Genomic DNA, 21,615 nt, shown 5'->3' on the forward strand with positions numbered 1-21,615 from the left:
GCAAAACCTTGAGACCCAGCCACTCCTGGTGAGGCTGGGGAAGAGTGAGGGCCTGGTTCCCACACTGGTGGTACTGGTGGGTAGCAAGTGTCAGAGAGAAGGTTCTAGATGTCTGGAATGTAGGCTTGGAGACTTGGCTGTCCAGCATTTTGTGAGGGTGAAGAAGCCATAAAAGAGCTAGAACAGTCCTGCCTTGTCTTTGAACCTAGAAGCTAATTCACTTGTAATCATTTTCTAGAACCAATGGTACTTGCTCACAAATCAAGATTTCCTCTGCTTTTCCATTGAGACATGGCAAGTGATGGGGAAAGTTGAATCTGTTCATTCAGCAGTAGAATTACTTGACAAATAAATATTTTACAGATATTTCTAAGCCTATAGTACTAAAATAGCTAAGCTGAGTACAAGCCAGAAATCACTTGTAATTTAGTTATCCTTCCCTCTCGCAACCTCTGCCTTCCATGGGGTCCCGTTCCCACAGAATGGAGGGGACAGCCTGGCTGGTGCAAACAAACAATTTGCATTTGATTTCTTTTAGTATGACTTAGTATGGTGTCCTGGCTAGGCAAGGCAGGCGCTGCTGAATGAGGCACACACCCCATAGCCAGCCTTTTCAGGGTTCCGAATCCCATTTTTGGTGTAGTAGGTGCTGTGTCTTTTGTTTGCTGTGAATACTGTCCATCTGCCAGCCTCAGGCTTCAGGCCTCACAGTTTCTAACCGTCACTGCCGTCTGTTGCAGCTTCCGCAGGGTGCATAAGCTGGTTTTTCCCTCATGAGATACCAGGACACATGCCCTTTTCCCTGGATGCCCTCTGTCAAGGGGCACTTTATCCAAGTGTGGCTCTGCAGGTGCCTTATCAGCTCACCAGGATCTGGAGAAGCAGCTGGACAGGTGATGCTCATGTGAGCGTAGAGCTGGACTTTCTCTCAGCGTTGGCAGTTGGCAGTGCGGGCTCTGAGCTAACTCTCACACCTCTTCACCCAGCTCCGCTAGACTGAAGGGAGCAGTGCACAGTGCGGGCAGGGCCCTGTTCTTAGAGGGACGTATAGTACTGAGAAAGTAATTGTAGGACTAACCTGCCCGTGCTAACGGAGCTGGGTTGGCAGTTGGGGAAGCCTGGTGCCCTCTGAGGAGTTGTCCCTATGACTGGCCACAGCACGGACAGAGAGTCCAGACAGGGCACCAGGTCCAGAGAACGTTAAAAGGGTGGTGACCTGGTAAACAGTGCCCATCCTGCTCCTAAATGACAAGAAACCAAAAACAAACCATGGTTTTATACGACAGAGCAGACTGCTGAGAAGGTCTGGATAAAAGTCAGAAAAAAACTGGGACCCTAGGAAAGGCAAAGTAACTCTTCGTACCCTTATTGATAGAGGATAGTAGGCATTGCCCCCCACAACCAAGGGTCTGGCTGGTGGTGGGGAAGCAGAAGAAAGTTATACCTTCTAAGGTCAGCTCAGGGGCTTTGCAGCCCTTTCAGGCCTGTGAGGTTTCCTGTAGACAGAAAAGAGGCAAAGCATACTCGTGATGGTCCTTTGCACTTTTTAATCGTAGAAGGAGGGATGATTTGTTTGAGGCAAGGTCTTCAAAGTAGCCATCCTCTTGCCTCTGCTTTTTGATGCTGGGATTCCAGGTGTGGTGTGTACCACTTCACCCAACCAACTGTATAGCTAGATTTGGGCCAATGCTTACCCTGAGGCAAGGGTAAGGAGTGATTCTTACAAGGAGACTTAATGACCCATTGCATCTGAGCCCAGGGTATGGTCATGCTCCCAGCCTGGTCAGCTTCTGCCTTCTGGCTGCTTTCATCTTCAGCCATTGTGGGCCTCGGGTCCTTTCCGTCTCATACTAGAACTTCATTTCACAGGAACTGGTAATCCAGGGGTGTCTGGGTGACTGTTGTTCGTTGCTCACTAGCCCTGGCTACTTAATGTGAACTCCACATTTACCCAGTCAGTAAGATGCTGATGGGGTAGGTCAGCACTGACACAGCTTTGTCCTAGCCACATGCTGTCCCTAGTAGTCTTGTAGTTTGATCCTCCAGTGTCCCTCTGCCCACACCTTCAGTGATCTACTGAAGGACATTGTTAGCGTGGTGACATGGGTTCCCTCAGTGAGAATCTGCGCTCTCTCTCTCTCTCTCTCTCTCTCTCTCTCTCTCTCTCTCTCTCTCTCGGTTTTTTGGGACAGGGTTTCTCTTTTAGCCTCAGCTATTCTGGAACTCAGTCTGTAGAGCAGATTGGCCTCAAACTCAGAGATCTGCCTGCCTCTGCCTCCCAAGTGCTGGGATACAGCATGCACCAGCACACCCAGCTTGAGAGTCTGCTTTTATTCTTTGGAAATTATGCTTTGATGCTACAGGGTGGACTCATGGTAAGTATTTCCATCACTGGCAGATGACCTTGTTACCGATTGTGTCTGAAGGAGATAAGCTCCATGTTCATTGCTCCTTCTCAGTGCTGCAGCAATGGCTTTTTACCATGCTAATGAGTCACCAGACTGTTGAGACAGTGTGGGCAACCCAGGGCTTTCTCATTTCCAGCCAGCAGTTGCCCCATATGGGACCAGAGGGTAGCAGATCCCATATGATTGAAATGATTGTTGTGAGGCTGAACAAGAGAGAGCCAGTGGTGTTTCCATTGTACCTATGTGTGACAGTTGGAACTGAGGAGGAAGACTGGGCATTTCAGGAGAAATGCTTGGACAGCCAGCTGCGGTCACCACAGAGGCAGGGCTCAGAGCAGGCCAGGCCAGAAGTGGACATTGTGATGCTTCAGTCCCATTGCTCCAACAACATGGGAAGGAGGACTTGTTCCCGGCCCTTGTCTGTGATGCACATGCACTGTGTGGTAGAATTTGCTCTCAAAAGGCCTGCTCTTCTGAATCTCTGAGGTCAGAGGGCATTGTCATTAGTAAGTATCCTACAGATGCTTGGTAAGAAGACCTTTCTCTGAACTAGAGAGGTCTCAGCCTTGCTTCCATGGCCTAGCCATGTTGTTGCCCTGGGACAGTCTGCAGCGCTCACCGGCTGATGACTGCTGTGCTGCTCATGGTCCTCACCTTCACCGTCATGCACCTGAGTGTCGTGGATGCTGTAGTGGTGTCCCCTTAGGGACCTGGAGGGAGACAGGAAGAGGACCCAGCCAAGGGAGCAAAGGGGGTCCAAACCCAGGATGAGAGATCTGACAGAGTGTTGTGTGACCGTGGAGACCTGTAAAGACTGTGGTTTGAAGCCACAGAGTTCTGTGAGGTCCTGTGTGAGCTCCTGCAACTGTTTGCACAAGGCTATACAAACTTATTCTCAGGGGCACAGCTGAGCTAAGAGTCTCCCTCCATCTTGATAGTATGGCTCACTGCGCCTTGCTGCTTCCCAGAACCCAGGTAGTAAATTAGCACTCAGAAGCATCAGCTTCCCCACATGCCCTCCTCCTTCCTTGTCTCTGTCCCGGTATCTTTGTCAGGAGAGTTGGTTCTGGAGTTCCCTCTTTCTTCCTCATCATGTGGGTACTTAGAATTCAGTGTCCTCTGTACAGAGTAGGGCCGGGTTGGGAAAGTGTGGATGAAAAACCCACAGCAGTGTTCTGTGCTGGTTATACTGCAGGGCCAGGAGGTTGCTCATGTATCTGGGGAGAGAGCCGACCATGGCAATGAAATCTGTGAATCAGCATGGAGGCCTTGCTCTGATGAAGAGCCAGGGTGCAGTTGTCAGCGAGCACTGCTCTGCATTCCCAGTGGACTAGGCTCTTAGTGCCTTCAGTCTTCCAGATGCCGAGCCATATCAGGAGGGCTCCTGTGTTCAGTCTCTAGCACTGGCCTATATTTAGGGGTCTTGAAAGAGCATAACCAGCCAGTCTATGATCTCACACCCAGGAGGCTGAGGCAGGAACATTTCAAGTTCAAACCCAACCTGGGCTACCTAGCCAGAGCCTATCTCAGACAAAAGCAAACAAAACAAATAAACAGACAAACTACAAAGCTGGCTCTGTAGTTTGTCTTGCTGAGCACTGTCCCTTACAGCACTAGGAAACCGTCTTTTCCGGTGCCTTGTGTTGGAGTGGCCTTCTGCTTCAGATTCTGGAAGGCAGAATCTGAGAAACATAAAGCTAGTACCCAGTACCAGCAAGCAGCTGCCGCAGTGCCAGGATCAGCCTAGGGATTGTCCTCTGCCACTGAGCCCCCAGCCCCTACACTCAGTTCTCCTGAATATGCATGCTTAAGAAAAATCTGAAAAACGAAAACAGGACCAGACCCCACCATGCAATCCCAGGTGCATCCATCCCAGTTCTGGATGGGTTTGGTATTTCAACTGGCTGGGAGACTGGTTCCTGCATTTTACTCGTGGAGATTTTTCACTGTTACACTCTTACCAGGCAGAAGGTGCTTTTCTAGAACATGGAAGAAAAGTGTGGGTGGGAACACTTAGTGAGCAGAGTGAATTGGTTGAGTCTGTGAGTCAAATCAGGGTGGTGGGAGTGAGCTGCTGTGCCAGATGCAGGGCATGAATCTGCCCTCGAAGCACCTTGAGCCTCAGAGTGCCTTCTGTGCCATCTGCCCCTAATTGGATGGGAGTATTAACTGTTCTTCCTCAGTTCTGTGCCATTTGAGACTCCAGGAAGCTATGCTTGTGATTCAGAAATACTGGAGTTCTCTTCTACGCTTTTAAAGTGGCTTTGTGGCAGAGTTGGCTTTCCATAGCCAACAGTATTTGTTTGGTTACTATCTGTGAATGACCTATTCTTCTTTCTTATTCTTAATAAAATAAAGAAAGGGTGTGTATTACAAGTCAGGGTGGTATGTAGGAAGGACACTGGGGCAGTTCACAAAGAAGACAGTCATTGAACTCTGGCACCTGGTGTAAGTGTCCTCTGACACTGCCCCTTCAGCTCAAGTTAATCCCTATATGCAGCCTCTGAGGTTTTTGAACATTACTTGTCCTCAGAGGAATGGTTTCGTGTGACTTTTAGCTTGGTTGCTGGTGAAAACAGAATAACACTAGCAACACAGAGCATGCTGATCGCCTGTATGAACTGTATGAGCTCCTGCCCAGAAATCAAGCGACTTCCAGGCAGCATATACAGGGTCACCCAGGTGGCTCTTCTATCGTTCATGCGTGTTCCCCCGGCCTACACTGTGTATCTGTGAGCTATGCTGTGCTGCTGACCATGCACAGGCCACCAAGCAAGCTCAGCACTTCTGGGCCTGGGCCTAGACAGGACCCCTGCAGGACCAGATGCCTGGAAGTATGCATGATGATGTGACTTAAGACCCTGGAGATTTTAATGCACGGCTCTTAGAAGGACCGCTGCTGGTGTACCAGAGGGCAAGGCAGAGAGAGCTAGGCACTTATCTCGGCATTACCAGGAGGCAGCTTCCCTTGCAGAGTGTCTCTCCCCTGGGTGAGATAAGAAAAGAGGCTACAGGCCTGATTTAATGTGTATTTATTCTAGTAATGATGGAAGTGCCAAGCTCCCCCCACCTCCATCCTCCTGCAGAAGCACACTTCACTTTTTTTTAAATCCCTAGCTGTCCTGGAACTTGCTCTGTAGATTAGGCTGACCTCAAACTCAGAGATCCACCTGCCTCTGCCTCTGGCGTGCTGGGATTAAAGGTGTACCTGATTTACACTTCGATTTACATTTTATTAAGACTAATCCCAGCAAAAGAACCTGATAAAAATCTCTACCTATGCCCCCTTTTAAGGAGCTCTAGGGAAAGTGTTGAATGTGGGCAGGATGGGAGATGTTCAACTAGGTGCCTAATGGCATTAGGAGCATGTGTCATTTGCTATGGCCATGGCAGTGTGTTGGGCTGAAGAAGACAGGAAGATTTATGATGGATTTGGATCTGAGGTTGCTTCCTGAGTTCTAGAACCGAGTAGGGATTGGGATAAAACATTCACAAGAATTGGTAATTACTGACACCAAGACAAGGCACATATAGGGCATCTAATCACCATGCATGCTATACTTGGTATCTCCTGTGTTCCATTACCATCTTTCAGACAATGCTTCAGGTTCCTACACTTCCACCCATCAGGTGTGTTTTAATAGGAAATGCTGTATAGCAAGCCGCTGAGTGATTTGAAAATTCAACGAAAATCAGTTTTCTCAGTGAACAGTGGTGGAAGACACTTTGTTTTGGTTAAAATGCTACTCCATTTTCCCAGCTCAGCACAGGCTCACAGACAACTTAAAGGGAGGTACATGGGTGGTTTTACCGGGGCAGCTGGTGCTCATGTAGATGCTGCCTAAGATGGAATGGCGTGGTGCTGGCAGCTCTGCTCAAGGTCCCATTTCTTGCCTTGTAGACTGGGCTGCTGCCATCCGAGTCGCTGCTCTGGACTGTGCAGAAGAAAAGAACCAAGACGTGTGCCGCACATATGACATCCACTTCTACCCCACTTTCAGGGTGAGCCCCCAGCAACCTTGACTCTGCTCCAGTCCTGTTTTTTTACAAGGGGCTTTTTAGGCAGAATTCCTGTACCAGTAACTCCTAGGTTATCATTAGAAACTTTGTGGGAATTTGCATGCCCAGCACACTGTCCTTTTATTCCTCATCTTGAGTCGCAGAAGGCTCTGATCAAGAGCCAGGTGCTTTATGAAGCCCCTGACCACACAGAAACCTGATGGGTGCCTATCTTTGTGGGATATCACGCTGCTTGGTCCTGTTACTGGCAGAAGGCACCAGCAGTGTTGAAAGTGGCTTCCTCAACACCTTACTGCCTGGGCTGCAGTTGGACCTGCCACCAAACTTGTACATATTTCTTCCACTAGAGGGCAGAGTTACTACCTGCAATCCTGCTGAAGGTCTGCTGCTTAGTGTGTGCATGAATGTGTGGCCACATGCTTGCATTTGAACATCTCAAACTCATGGGCATTTCCAAAACCATGTAGCCCCCCATTTCTCCTCTTCCTTTTTTTCCTCCTCCTCTTCTTCGTTCTTTTTTCTTCCTCCTTTTCTTTTTTCTTTTTCTTTATTTTGGAGACAGGGTATCTCTGTGTAGCCCTGGCTGTCCTAAAACTCACTTTGTAAACTAGGCTGGCCTTGAACTCAGAGACCACCTGCCTCTGCCTCTTGAGTGCTAGGATTAAAGGTGTGAGCCACCACTACCGAACTCAGAGATAATTTCTAAAGAACCTGTGACCCCATCTCTACACTTCTGTCCTGCTAGTACTTTGCACTGACAGAGGCAGAACCCAGCCCAGTGGTGTCCCCTGTGTTTCCCCACCCATTCATTGACTGGGCTTTGCTACCCTATGACCGCCTGGCTTCCCAATGTAATGCTCTGTGGTACCAACCCCAGTGACCTCATAGGCCCTTGCTGCTTGTTCTCTTGCTTTCTAGCCTTGGACTGATAATGTCACATGTATCTCTGTCTTACTTGACACTAACTTCATACCCTCTATTAAACCTGTGTGTAAATGTCTGGGCCTTCTTTCTTATACTTCATATGACTTTCCCAAGATTTGCCCATGGTGCTGGGCACTGCTGTGGCCCATTGGGTTTGGCTGTGCAGTAATGTCTCATTGAATGTGATGGCCCTCTCTGCTGAGTGTTGAGGTATCTCCTGGATTTTATTATATGGACCAGTGTTGCTGTGAGGGCCCCTACCCCCTTCATACACACAAGTTTCCCTGGCTGGGTCTGGGAAGAAGGCCAGAGGACCCTGTGGGGCCAGCCCTTCCCACAACATGATGCATCTGCCCATGGTGCAGGGCAAAGTCCCTGTGCTCCCTATTTTCCTGGTGAGAAACACTTCTGTGTCTTTTATTCTTGAGGATCTGTTAGATGTCTGTCACTTTTCTCTCAAATGCATCTGCTTCCCCCACTGTTTTAGGATTCCTCTGCATGTCTCTGCACTGTTTCTGCTGTGGCCTTTGTTGGAAATACTACCTATTGTGATGTGCTTCTGATGAGGCAGCCCTGGTTCCTCAGAGGCTCTGGATAGCCCCTCTTGTCCAGTCAGTGTAACTTTGGGAGGGACTTGACCAGAGCTCCTATTTGAGACAGCAGTCATCTTGTTTAAGAATATGCACAATTCCCCCAAGCTGTTTCTTATTTTTGTGTGTATGTGTTTTTCCTTTAGTATTTTAAAGCATTTACGAAGGAGTTTACAACTGGAGAAAATTTTAAAGGTAAGGATATGCAGTATTCTATTCTCATCCCATAGACTGACTCCATCAACCTGGTAAACTGAATATGGTCCCAGCAGATGGAGCTTGAGGGCCTCCCCTTCAGTCAACATATTTGCACCAGTGCTGCCTGGCTTTCTATTAAAAGCTTAGACTTTTAGTAATTTGTGTGGGAATAAGTTTTAAAAACATTTTTTAAACTATATGTGTTTGTTTGTGTGTGCACACCTGTCTGTCCTTGGAGGGCAGACGCCCTGAAACTGGAATTACAGGAGGTTGTGAACCATCTGACATAGGTTTTAGGAACTGAATTCAGTCCTCTGAAAGAGCAGTACATGCTCTTATCCACTAAGCCATCTATCTAGCCACAGAAAACTCTTTATTTTGTGTTTTGCCCTTCTTGGGAAATGTGGTAGTAATTTTTATTTATTTATTTATTCATTTATTTCATTTTGAAACAGGGTTTCTCTGTGTAGCAGCCCTAGCTGTTTAGGAACTAGCTCTTATAAACCAGGCTGGCCTCGAGCTCACCGAGATCCCCCTGCCTCTGCCTCCCAAGTTCTGAGAGTAAAAGCATGTACCACCACTGCCCAGCTGGTAGTAAATTTTTTATTACAATTTTTATTAATCTTGCCCTTTGGCTGTTTCACAGTTGTATATCCTCCATTCTGGCCGTTCTCGCTCTGCACCTTCCAGCCTGTCCTGCTACTTGCAGTCCTTTTCTCACTTTCATGTGTAACAGCTGTTACTGAGAAAGTGTCTAGTGGAGTATGCGTATATATATGCATGCAAGTATAGGACTCGGCTCATAAATTTTAAAGTGTGAGCATGGCCAGGTGAGCAGTGCCCTAGTGAAGACCAGCTGACTGTTTCACAGGCTTCTCCCCCAGGAGACACCTGCCATTTCTGGCATCAGGAGTAGTTTGCCCGTGTTAGCAGTGTATATGGAGTTGTTGATGCGCCTGGCCACCTCTCACCACCATGTACATGAGATTTGTCACTTTGCCAGGTATCCTGTAGCCTGTCACTTGCTCTGGGCTGTGTGATCTCTCGTTGTATGTACCTGCTGCTGACCATGCACAGCCTGTCAGTGAGCAGCTGTGCACCCAGGGTTGTGTGAATGGTGCTGCTGCCTTCACTGTCATTGGGCTCTGGGCTTGGGATGGCTGCTGAGGTACATAAGCCTGCAGCCACAACCATGACCTAGATTTGCTTTTGTAGGACCTGACAGGGAACTGCGGACAGTCAGGCAGACAATGATTGACTTCCTGCAGAACCACACAGAGGGCACTCGGCCTCCTGCATGCCCACCCTTGGACCCTATTCAGTGAGTAGTTCCATTGAAAGATGGCCTGTGGGGTGTAGAGCATCATGGTAGTAGAGCTCAGCAAGTGGGAAGCCCTGGTTCATACCTCTTCCCAAGTTGCATGGTGCATATTGGGCATGGTTTTTAAAATCTCTGTGTGTAAGTGACCAGGGTGCTTGCATGCTGTGACATCTCACTATTACGGAAAGCACTGAAGGTTTTGCTTTCTCCTGACAGGCCCAGTGACATCCTTTCCCTCATGGACAGCCACAGTGGCCAATACCACGCTGTTGTATTTGAAAGCATTGGTTCTTATGTTGGACGAGAGGTATTGTGTCTTGTATGTTCTGGGGCTGCAGCTAGTGTGGTGGGAGTAGGCTGTAGTTAGTGCGGTGGGGGTAGGCTGTAGTTAGTGCAGTGGGGGTAGGCTGTAGTTAGTGCAGTGGGGGTAGGCTGTAGTTAGTGCAGTGGGGATAGGCTGTAGTTAGTGCGGTGGGGGTAGGCTGTAGTTAGTGCATTGATAGCAACAACCAGTGAGCCTTGAGCTATCGTTAATTACAGAGACCCAAGTCACTGGCGTATATAGCAAAAAATGCTGGAGTGACAGGGCTTGCCTTTGAGGGTCCAGCCATAGCTTTGTCTTCCATCAGTGCCATTATTGTGCAACGCTTATAGATCCCCTGTGTTACCACATCCAGGAGTCTGTAAGACCTTGCTTCTCTGTAAGATGTTGGTGTCATGTGGGTAGTTCAGAAGCCTTTAGCTTTGGCTAAGAATCAAACCAAGGGACCAGAGACCTAGTTGGTAATACCAGGATCCCTTGAAGACAAGAAGGAGGCCTCCCGGCCCACATGGGAATTCAGCACTGACCCCTGGGCTCTTCCCTCCTGCCACTTGAGTGCAGTTCTCCAGGTTGTCTGGGTAGCTCAGGAAGGAGGAAATAGTACTGCCCTCAGTAGGCCCTGAAGGGTGTGAGGCAGACTCCAGACAACAGTGTGGCAACTCAATGTGCCTGCTGCCCTCCAGGACCTTACTGTCCTCCCTCCACGTTTGGTGATGCGTCTTATCCTTTGCTTGATTGTTGGCAGGATTCTCAGTCAAAGGACTGAGAAGCAGTGGAGCCTAGAACTCCTTCATGCCCAGCTCCTTTCCCAGAGCCACTGCATGCCAGATCTTCCCGGCATTGCCCCTGTGCCCTTCATACATATGTACACTTAAATACTTATAAACCAAAAACAGGACTTCGTCCCTGAGAAAATGGCTGAAGGCCCATTTTCTTGTCAGTTACCCTGTCCCCATGGTACTAGCACATCAGTGCCTTTGGGTCAGTAAGGCCTGGCCCTCTGGGTAGTACCTGTAACCAAGGGTACCCTAAAAGTCAGCACCCATTATGACCAGTGTGGTGTCACACACCTTTAATCCCAGTACTCCAGTGGCAAATTTCTGTGAGTTTAAGATCAACCTGAACTACTTGTGAGTTCCAGGCCAGTGAAGGCTACAAAGTATCTCAACAACAACAGTAACAACAACAAACAAACAAAAGGACTACCACTACCACCATCATCACCACCACTGTGATCCACCTCACATGTAATCCCTGGAAGTAATTGGCTTTGTTGACATCTAAGAGCAGCAGAGACAGACTCCACTTGCCATGTGGTGAGCACAGGAGGGGCTTTTTGACATTGAGATGCCATAGCTGTGGTCTCTCTCTCACTAAGACCCACTGCAGCTCCTTCAGCCTAAGCAAGTCCGTTGGGTTACAAGTCGCCTGTAGGAGCTACCCCAGACTTCCTGGCTCAGAGCTGGAATGATGTTGAGTTTCCAGTTAGCCCAGAAATGTGGGCGCACAATAGCCAGTGTGTTGGGAAAACAGGGCTGTAGCTGATGAATGGTGGAGGTACTTGCTCAATTCATGTAGATTCTATAGCAGACAAACTGGTTCAGAAAGGTAAAGTCTGGTAACAAATGTTACATTTGGGTCTAGGTTACTTTATGATTCAGCCCATAGAGTGCTTATCTTGAAAGCCTTAGGACTTGAGTTCCATCCCCAGTGGCATACTGTAATCCCAGTGCTGCGTAGCTAGAGTAGGCACATCTCTGGGGTTTGCTGGCCAGTCAGACTGCCTACTTGGCAAGCTCCAGGCTAATGAAAGACCCTGTCTCAAACACAAAGTGAACGGTACCTGAGTAATGACACCCTAGGTTGTCCTCTGAACTTCACATGTGTCTACATACACGCATGCACTTACACATATACATGAATGTATACACACACAAACAACAAATGTTATTTTTGATTATTTTGGAAAGCTGCTAAATGAGAGTGAGCATGTGACTTGGAGAGCTGCTTAAAATGTAGTAACAGTTAAGGTGCACAGGTTGCTTTTGATTGCAGAGGGATGGATGAGACTGATTGTGGTACTGTGCCTCAGTCTTGTATAACTGGTACAGCGCTGCATGTCACACCACCCAGCTGTTTGCAGGTGGAGCAAGGTGTCCTATGTTGTGTGTCCAGGTGGACAGTGCTGTTCTGAATAGTTCAGCACCTGCTGGGTGAAGGTTGGCCTATGAACTGGTGGGTCTACATACTCTGGGATGTTTTCCAAGAAAAGCATGAAGGTAACATGACTTCTTGTTCTGCAGGTGATCTTAGATTTGATTCCATATGAAAACATCGTGGTGAGCCGAGCACTGGATAGGGACAAAGCATTTCTGGGAACACTTGGCATTTCTTCGGTTCCTTCCTGTTACTTGATTTACCCAAATGGGTCTCATGGACTGGTTAATGTGTAAGTGCCAGTTTATATAATGAGTAGATGAGCACTCATTAGTAGATTAGTAAATGAGTCTGTGGAGACTCAGACTTCATTGGCATACTGAATAAAGACTCAGAGTCCACATGACAGACTAGGTGGCCAAGATGCAAGGCCACCTTTCCTGACCTGTTGTGACCATGTTCCAGACTCCATGATCTGGGGTGGTCATTGCCTCTGGTTGTTTCTGTGGGTTTCTGCACAGAACTCAAGTGCAACAGGTGTCCTTCTATGCTAGTCTGGGTTTTGGGTTGTGTCTTTTGTAGCCAGCAAACCCTGTTTAGAGTGAAAGGTGGGGGTGGGCACCAGACACCCGGTCAATAGAGTGACCATGAACAAAGGAGAGTCTCAGATACACGTCATAATTCTTGAGCTGTGCGAAGGAAGGGTTGTGTGGCAGAGCACTTGGTTAGCATGCAGGAAGCCTAGGTTTGATCTTATCATGCAGAACTAGGAATGGTGGCTCATACCTGTAATCTTACATTTGGGAGGTAGGCAGAAGGATCAGAAGTTCAAGGTCATCCTTGGCTACATAGGGACTACATGAGATCCTCTCTCAAAAAGGAAAAGAAAAAAATAGAAACCAGGGCACCCAAGGTCATGGAGCTACTTGGAATGGGCCCTGAGCATCTGGGCTGCCCTAACTGTTACCCAGTAACTGCAGTTGGGTTCTGAAGACAGGTACATGTAGCACCAAGAGTGTCACATGTGCAGCCTCTAACACAAAGCCTTGGTAATATTTTACAATAACATGACTGTATTCTTTGTGGAAATGACACTGAGCTCTGGGTGCACTGATGACTCCTGAATGGCAGAGAGTTTGGGATTGGCCAATCCCAGACCTGGCCTCCAGATATGGTTCAGCAGGCTGAGCAAGCATGTCATGAAGGCCCTCTGGCACAGTGGATTCATAGCTGGAATGAAACTCGTTTTGGCAGATGCTCAAACAGCTTTACAAGCATCTTGCAGTCCCAGCAAGTGTGGATGAGCTGTGGTTACTTACTGTAGCTACATCAGTGATTCTCTGGATTTGGTGTTCTGTCTTCTCATCTCAGATGGGAGGGCAGCTCCTGAGGCCCAGCTGAGGTGAGTGTCTGTCCTTCACCACCTCTGTCAGTATATGCACAGGGTCAATAGTGTGTGAGAGTTGAACAGCTCTCTTCCAAGCTGTGGCCTGGAGAAGCTGCAAAGTCTCGGAGGACAGCCATAAAAGCATCCCCTCCTTCCTTTCACAGCGCAAAGCCTCTTCGATCATTTTTCTCCTCTTACCTAAAATCTTTGCCAGATGTGAGGAAAAAGTCACTTTCCTTGCCTGAGAAGCCCAACAAAGAAGAAAATTCAGAGGTTATGGTTTGGGAAGAATTTGACAGGCAAGTATGAGTGGGACTGGGTGCAGCCAAGAGGCTACCCTCTGGGGCAGCTCCCTTAATCTGCCTCCCACCTGGGGATGGTGGTGGAAACAAGAGGGGCCTTGTGCAGGAAGTCAGGAAGTATCCTTCCTCACTCTCACTCCTCACTGTTCTTCTCAGGACCAAGCTGTACTCCGCAGACCTGGAGTCGGGACTTCACTACCTGCTGAGAGTGGAGCTGGCTGCCCACAAGTCCCTGGCTGGAACTCAGCTAAAGACATTCAAGGACTTCATGACTGTCATTGCTAAGGTGTGACTGGTTCTGCTCAGACTGTAATACTAGGTCCCATTTAGTATGGACTTGGGTCATCTGTCTGTTGATGTGAATGGTTGGCTAGCCTAGACCCCCTGGTATTGACTGGTATTTGCCTGTGAGGGAGGGGCAAAAGAGGCTGAGAAGAGGAGCAGAGCACACTGAGCTCTGACTTTTCTGCTTAGCTTGAGGCAGTCAGCAGGCTGAGGGAAACGGTAGGTGAGACATGAGGAATGGGTGGATTGTACAGATAGCAAAGGTGGGGACCTGCTCCTAGGCAGCTTCAGAATGGGGTTCTAGGAGAGTTAGGTGTCCAGGGAAAGGGAAAGTCATGACACAACACAGCCTAGGTCCTGCCGTGCCAGAGTCAGGTTGAAGACCAGCCAGCATAGCCATAGTCTCCCAGAAGTCATGTGAGGAATTTAGTTCTATGCATAGGTGCTGAACAGGACTAAGGAGAAGTGAAGGATATCTAACAAAGCTAATGCAGGAAGGCCACTAGGTGTGTAGTCTGTGGCCATTCAGCCCTGGTAGGAGGGCTCCCAAGGGGTTGAAAGAGAGGCCCTGAGCTAGTAGTTTCAGGTGACTGGCTTCTGAAAAACAGGATTCATGCTGTACAGAGTGGGAAGGAGCAGGTAGAACTCCAGAAGACAGGGCAGCATGCTTGACATTCTCAGAAGACCTTCTAGATGGGCTGGAACCACCTCCACCTTTAGTGTTGAGTAAGTAGTACAAGCTAACACTCTTATAGCTGGCATAAGAGTGAGAAGTGTCAGACTTAGTTCCCTGCCAAATGTTCATCTTCAGTGCCCAGAGCTGGGGAAGATGATTGCCCTGCCCTTTGGGAATGAACATCATAAGCCCTCCTGTTGGTTGTAACGGCCCCGTCCGGTCTAGCTGTGGTCCTGTTGCTTTCTGGCCTTTCAGATACCACCACCACTATTGGCACAAGTGCAATATTAGACCCACCTTACCTTGTACTGTGTACAGATGAAGCAAGGTATTTTATAGGCCTTCTTTCACTAAATGAAAAGTCCCTTAGGCCGGGCTGTGGTGGTACATGCCTTTAATCCCAGCACTTGGGAGGCAGAGGCGGGTGGATCTCTGTGAGTTCAAGGCCAGCCTGGTCTACAAGAGCTAGTTCCAGGACAGGCTCAAAGCTACAGAGAGACCCTGTCTCGAAAAAAAGAAAGGAAGGAAGGAAGGAAGGAAGGAAGGAAGGAAGGAAAGAAAGAAAGAAAGAAAAGTCCCTTGATAGGACTGCTTTTGTCTAGCTAGTTAGATTGTAAACATTTACATTTATAGTGTAATTCGGAGAAAACAAAGGAAATAGGATTTATGTTTCAAGGAATAGTGGGTCAGATATTTCAGTGAACACTGCTAGGTATTTAGCTCACTGTGCTGCTCAGGATTTGAGATGGCACTGGATGACTTTGTTCTTTTAAAAGTGTATCCAGCTAGGTTTGGTGGCACACACCTATGATCCCAGCACTTGGTTGGCAGAGGCAAGCAGAGCTATGCAAGTTTAAGAACAACCTAGTCAGCCGGGCAGTGGGGGTGCACACCTTTAATCCCAGAACTCAGGAAGCAGAGGCAGGCGGATCTTTGTGAGTTTGCAGCCAGCCTGGTCTACAGAGCGAGTTCCAGGGTAGACTTCAAAGCTACACAGAGAAACCCTGTCTTGAAAAAAACAAAGCAAAAATAAAGCAAACAAACAAAACCATAAAAAAAAAAAAAAAGGATAGTCTACTTTTGAGTTCCATGTCAGCCAGGGCTACATAGAGAAAACCCTGTCTTTGAAACATAAAGCGTTCAGCTAAACTATGTATTTCACTAGACCTGCTACCCTGGAGTGACCTCCAGCCAGAAGACTCACCCAAGCATATAGTTGTGGGCTTCTAGGAATTAACCTTGTCTCAGTGGGTAAGCCTCTCTGCATATTGCCCTCCTGCCCTTCTTTCAGCCAGCTCTGGTGTTTGAAGATGTGTGGTATGATAGTGACAGCTCCTTAAATCATGACAAAAAGTTACTGTTGTAAAATTTACTTAACATCTAAGAACAAGTTCAATGCTGCTTAACTGAACAACTGATGTTGTTACTTTGCATAAAAATATAGCCAAAGAAGCCTTTATCTTTGCATGTGTAAAACGGAACAATATACTAGCCAAAGAGAACAAAACCACCAGGTTTCTCTTAGCTACTCACTCTCCAGGCTCGTGTATGTCATCACTGCCTGTGGTGGGTCTCTGTTCCCACACATCTGTAGGGCAGTTGGTTAGAGACCAGAAGAGAAACTGTTGGAACGAAGAATTGCAGAAAGACAAGATCAGTGTGCAGGTGGTGCCTTCTGGAGGGCCACTGAGCCCTTGATGACTTGGTAATATACCATACCCAGTAGTCTCCCTGTCTGACATTGTGAAATAACCATCTGCTGTCCCCATAGTTCTTGAGGAACTCCCAATTCTCGGCTGGCCCTAAGGTTGAATCCTTTTCCTTAAAGGACTGTCTGAGGCAGGGCATGTGTAGTGTGGGACTTTGACCCTGTTTTGTGGACTTTGCCACAAGGTCATAGCTCTCCATACTGCTTTCAAACTTTGGGAGGTAGTGGCAGTTTTTGTCAACGTCTTATAAGATGGGCTCTTCTTCTCTTAGCTGTTCCCTGGTCGACCACCAGTCAAGAAGCTTTTGGAGACACTGCAGGAGTGGCTGGCCAACCTCCCCCTGGACAAGATTCCGTACAATGCCATCCTAGACCTAGTCAACAACAAAATGCGGGTAAGTCCCCAGTCCTGGCCTTGGCCAGTGTAAATCCTGCCATTTTCCTTCACCTCGCATGTCTCCTCCTCCTGCTCTGTCCTAGGACCCAGAGTCTACAGAAAGGAAGAGTAAATCTGTTCACCTGTGGTGTCTCCCTGGCTTTTGTCGGTGCTTGGTTCCCACAGCACAGGCCCCATCTCCCTGCATGGAGATAGCCCCTCTCCCTGTAGAGACAAGCCTGTGTGGAGAAGCCTCATGTCCCTAAGTAGAGAAGCCCATGTCCCTAGGTAGAGATGCCTCATGATTTTTGCTATCCTGTTTCTGTGATGACTTCATGTCCACTTCTTACCTCAGTAATACTGGTAGGTTATGCTGGAGGCTTCAATTTTAGGGCAGCTCGCCAAGAACACACTGTAAGAGCTGCCCTCAAGCAGCACAGCACCCAGGGCTTTGGGGTTTTATGTTGTTGTTTGATTCTTTTGTTTGTTGAGATCATGTCTAATATAGTCCAGGCTGGCCTCAAGCTTGAGATTCTCCACTCTTAGCCTTCTAAGTGCTGAGACTGTAGGCATGCAGCAAGAAGCTTTGATAAATACATACCCTTGTATGATAATCTCCCCAACCAAGGCCCAAGGCATCCTGCAGCTGGTGTTAATTTTAACACTTGTCTTGTATTCTTTGTGGATGTTTTCCCTTCAGATTTCTGGAATCTTTCTTACCAGCCACATAAAGTGGGTGGGATGTCAAGGAAGCCGATTGGAGTTGAGGGGCTACCCATGCTCCCTCTGGAAACTGTTTCACACTTTGACGGTTCAGGCCTCCATCCATCCAGAAGCACTGGTTGGCACAGGTAACCATCTGCCTAACCGAGCTAGCATGAGTGGCCTTCTGTACTCACTGTCTAGTTCCAGTGCATGGCATGTGCTACCATAAGTACCTTCAAGATTTTGCTTTGCTGTCTATTAGATGTCGGGGCAGGGAACATGCCAAGTCTGGAGGTGAGCATCTCAGAATTTAGACACCATGAGCACAGCCTGCCTCAATGTGGAAGGCAGTAGGGAGAGTTCTATACCCTTTGCCAAAACAGCCTATAAAAAGAAACCACTGAGAAGACAGACCATCCAGGAATCTTTGTATGTAAACTCACCTTGATTTACTTAGGAAAATTAGGCAAGTGAACCCTGCTTAGTGAGGTATATTATTTGTCATTTGTTCTAGAACAGTTTAGCAGCTTAAAACATCCTACTTTGGGCCTGGAGAGATGAGTCAGCGGTTAAGAGCACTGGCTGCTCTTCCAGAGGACCATGTTCATTTCCAGCACCCACATGGCAGCTCACAACTGTCTGTAATTCCAGTTCCAGAGTGTATGGCAAAATACCAGTGCACATTAAATAAATAAATCTTAAAAGCAAACAAACTCCTACTATCATAGTCTTACAGTTTGTGGGTCAGGAATTTTGAGTGTGGCTTAACTTAGGTCCTCAGCTTCAGGATAATAAGACCCATTTCAACTTGGGATAGCCCTCCTACCCTGCTTTCTCAGTGCCTGCTGGCTGCTTCTCTGAGATCCAGTCAAATCTGGGTAACTGACTTAGTAGAAGGGAGCTAGCAAAAGAGTGACACTCAGCACTTCTGTCATCTTGGTCTCACTGGGCCCACTCTGCTCCCAAGTGAACAAGAACCTGTGAGTCCTGAGTCTCAGAGGCAGGGACCAGGGACAGTCCCCCCAAAGGCTGCCTGCCACATGGAGGTGAAAACTACAAAACCTGAGGATAAGGACTGATGGCTGCCAGTGACAAAATAGCAAGATGAGAATTGCATCTGCTCTCCCCACATCCCCTGTGGCCGTGGCCGTGTGGGTCCTTCCCAGTCCATCGAGCCCTGGAGCTGGGGAGCAGTGTTTGTCTCTCAGCCCTGGTGCTTTAGTCTCTTCAGTCCACACTGTCACTCAGGCTGAGACCAAGCCTTAGTGGGCTCCATGCGCTCCAGTTTGCCTTCTTGAAGCTGGCCATCCAGGACGGGGCTGGGGCTAACTCACTTCTGAAGGCCACCCTCAGCTGGTGTAGGAGTTCCTTCTGTTTATGTGTTGCTTTTATTGGTTAATGAATAAAGAAACTGTCTTGGCCTATTTGATAGGGTGGAACTTAGGTAGGCAGAGAAGACAGAACTGAATTCTGAGAGGAAGAGAGACACCATGGAGCTACCAGAGACAGACATGCCGAATCTTTCCTAGTAGACCACGAACTCGTGGTGATATACAGATTAATAGAAATGGGTTAAATCAAGATATCAGAGCCAATAAGAGGCTAGAACTAATGGGCCAAGCAGTAATTTAATTAATACAGTTACTGTGTGATTATTTTGGTTCTGTACAACCGGGACAAACAAGCGGCCCTCTCTCCTCCTACACTCAGCTTCCTAGCGGGTGGTGCCAAGATCAGGAAGGACCCTAAAGGCCTTGGCAGGTTGTCATTGAGCCATATCCTGTTTGTACAGACTGAATTCAGAGATAGGGAAGTGGACCTACCTCGTCACAGAGGCATCTGAATCACTTTGCCAAAGGGTATGTCCAGGAAGAGAGAGGATTGATTAGTCTCAGTCACATTCCCCTGGGAATCAGGAGAAAGAGGAACACACACTAGGGAGAAACCCCAGAAGCAGTCCAGACACTGAGGTCAGACCCAGGGCATTATGTAATTTAATGCGTCAGGACTACTAAAACGGGCTGACTCCAGAGATCTCTTGTCTCTTTGGAGAAAGTTCTGTGGAAAAAGGAAGTGAGTGCTGACCCACCATGCTCCTGCTATGCTAGCTCCTCAGAGCACTGCTGATGTTTGCTCAAGGAAGGATGCTTCAAGACAGTTTGAGACAGCCAGAGACACAGGCCCAAAGACACACGCTTGATGTCTGCTTGACAGACTGCATTCAGGCAGGCATCTGTAGCACTCTCTCCTCCTCTTGACACAGCCTGATGCAGCCCTGAGGAGAGTAGTCTCCTGCCAGTGGAATTGGGTCAGTCGAGGAGCAGGATTAAGTCTTCGATGTTTTCTTTTCTCCCTGCTGATTTAAACCCGTCTACTAAAGTGCTGACTACATGGTCTAACCCTCCCCCAGGTAGTGGTTTATGGTTCTTGTCCACTTTAAAGATTAGGACTGGAGCGAGCGGTGGTTTGGTGGGAAGAGGAGGGATTACTGTGATGTGAGGCAGATGTTTGGAGATCTGTGGGGAGAGGAGGCAAGGCAGGCTGGTTACAAGAGCAGTAATGGCGTCTCACACCGGGCGTTGCCCAGCTACCCATGGGCATATTCAGAGCCATCATGAACAGTAGTATGCTGATTTGTACATTCCAGATATAAAGGTTCTAGTATAACTCCCCGTTGTCCAAGAGCTTCTTGTTGACAGACACCTGGGTCAGCGCCTATTGAGAAGCAGACACCCATGCAGGCTGCTGTGGATGGAAAGCCTCCCTCCCTAGTGGGAAATGCATTTTCTGTTCAGTCACTGTCCTTCCTGTCTGTGCTACTGTCTGTTACTTGTATGCTCATCTGCATTGGGATGCAGCCCAGCCCCGTACAATTGGGTTGCTTGGCTCAGGCTGCTTGTTTCTGCCTTTAGGATGAATTGCTTTCTGAAAATGCTGTATACCCTTCATATCTGCTGCTTCTATCTATGTCTAGAAACCCCTGTGTTTCTGTGAACTGTGGCCCTAGATGCTAGATGGTTGTATTTTAAAACCACCAGCAGCCGGGTGGTGGTGGTACACACCTTTAATCCCAGCATTTGGGAGACAGAGGCAGGAGAATCTCTGAGTTTGAGGCCAGCGTGGTCTACAGAGCAAGTTCCAGAACAGCCAGGACTACTTAGAGAAATCCTGTCTCAAAAAAACAAAACGAACAAAAACTCCACCAGTTAGATGTGGTGGTTTTATAATCCTATAATTCCAATACTTAGGAGACTGGAGCAAGAGGATAGCCTTGAATTCAAGGCCAACGTGAGCTCTTTTGCAAGTCCTAGGTCAGCCTGGATGGCATAGCAAGATGCTTTTTCCAAAAAATCAAAACAAACAAAAGAATAAAACTGTCACCATTTGGAGAAGCTCAATACTGTGGAAAGAGTGCAGCCTTTGCCAATCTGTTTCCCTGTTCATCCTCCAAAAGGGAGCCCTGGCAGCTGGCCACCTGGTAACTGTTGCTGGAGTTAGGCTGCTCTTTGGTCATGAGGTCAAGGGCAGAGACAACCAGAGGCATGACAGAGGAATGTTAGAACATCCCTTTTAAGGCTTATGGGGATTGAGGCATCTGGATTATTGGGGCTTGTTTCAGTATTGGCACCCGTACTAGCGTTGTATGCTCAGTGTGATTTCTACTGTCCTCATGCAGTGGGAGCAGCCTTCACACTCCCAGTTGCCCTTTGTTATCGGGGAACCCATACCATGGGTCCTCTGTGGGGACACTTGGAGCCATTCCATGCTCCTGGATGCTACCTGAGTCTTCCTGTTTGAGCCATGTGACAGGTCCAGGATTTGGTAATCCGTAGGCTTGCATCACTGATGACCTTCTTCCTTTTTCAGGTTTTGAAGATGACCCCCAGGCTGTGTTGCAGACCATAAGGAGATACATTCACACGTTCTTTGGGTGTAAAGAATGTGGTGAACATTTTGAGGAAATGGCTAAGGAGTCCTTGAGTTCTGTGAAGACCCCAGACCAAGCTGTCCTCTGGCTTTGGAGAAAGCACAACATGGTGAACAGCCGCCTGGCAGGTACGAGGGCTGCCACTTCCTTGCTGTTCCGACATTAGCCAGCACATACCCTGGGCCTGGATTTGGAGGGTCCAGCCCACTTCAAGGCTGCCAAGGGTGCCTGATCAGTGTATTTGGGCACAGTAATGTTGGTTCCCTCTTGCCATTGCTTGTTCTGGATGTCTCAAACCACTGTGTCCT

The 21,615-nt window shown here is 48.1% G+C and overlaps 1 protein-coding gene across 1 annotated transcript in view; it reads left to right on the top strand.

The window, feature by feature from the left end:
• The window catches only part of Qsox2 (quiescin sulfhydryl oxidase 2), a 29,542-nt gene that overhangs the window by 4,055 nt on the left and 3,872 nt on the right, over nucleotides 1-21,615 (top strand). Inside the window, exons 2-11 of the mRNA XM_048452758.3 lie at nucleotides 6,310-6,410; nucleotides 8,089-8,137; nucleotides 9,356-9,461; nucleotides 9,678-9,768; nucleotides 12,087-12,232; nucleotides 13,492-13,626; nucleotides 13,786-13,915; nucleotides 16,571-16,693; nucleotides 17,375-17,525; nucleotides 21,247-21,435. Coding sequence (XP_048308715.2) covers nucleotides 6,310-6,410; nucleotides 8,089-8,137; nucleotides 9,356-9,461; nucleotides 9,678-9,768; nucleotides 12,087-12,232; nucleotides 13,492-13,626; nucleotides 13,786-13,915; nucleotides 16,571-16,693; nucleotides 17,375-17,525; nucleotides 21,247-21,435 — 1,221 coding nt within the window. The remainder of the gene's footprint in view (nucleotides 1-6,309; nucleotides 6,411-8,088; nucleotides 8,138-9,355; nucleotides 9,462-9,677; nucleotides 9,769-12,086; nucleotides 12,233-13,491; nucleotides 13,627-13,785; nucleotides 13,916-16,570; nucleotides 16,694-17,374; nucleotides 17,526-21,246; nucleotides 21,436-21,615) is intronic.

Source organism: Myodes glareolus, chromosome 21 (assembly GCF_982192425.1).
Source record: "Myodes glareolus chromosome 21, mMyoGla1.1, whole genome shotgun sequence".
Lineage (NCBI taxonomy): Eukaryota > Metazoa > Chordata > Mammalia > Rodentia > Cricetidae > Myodes > Myodes glareolus.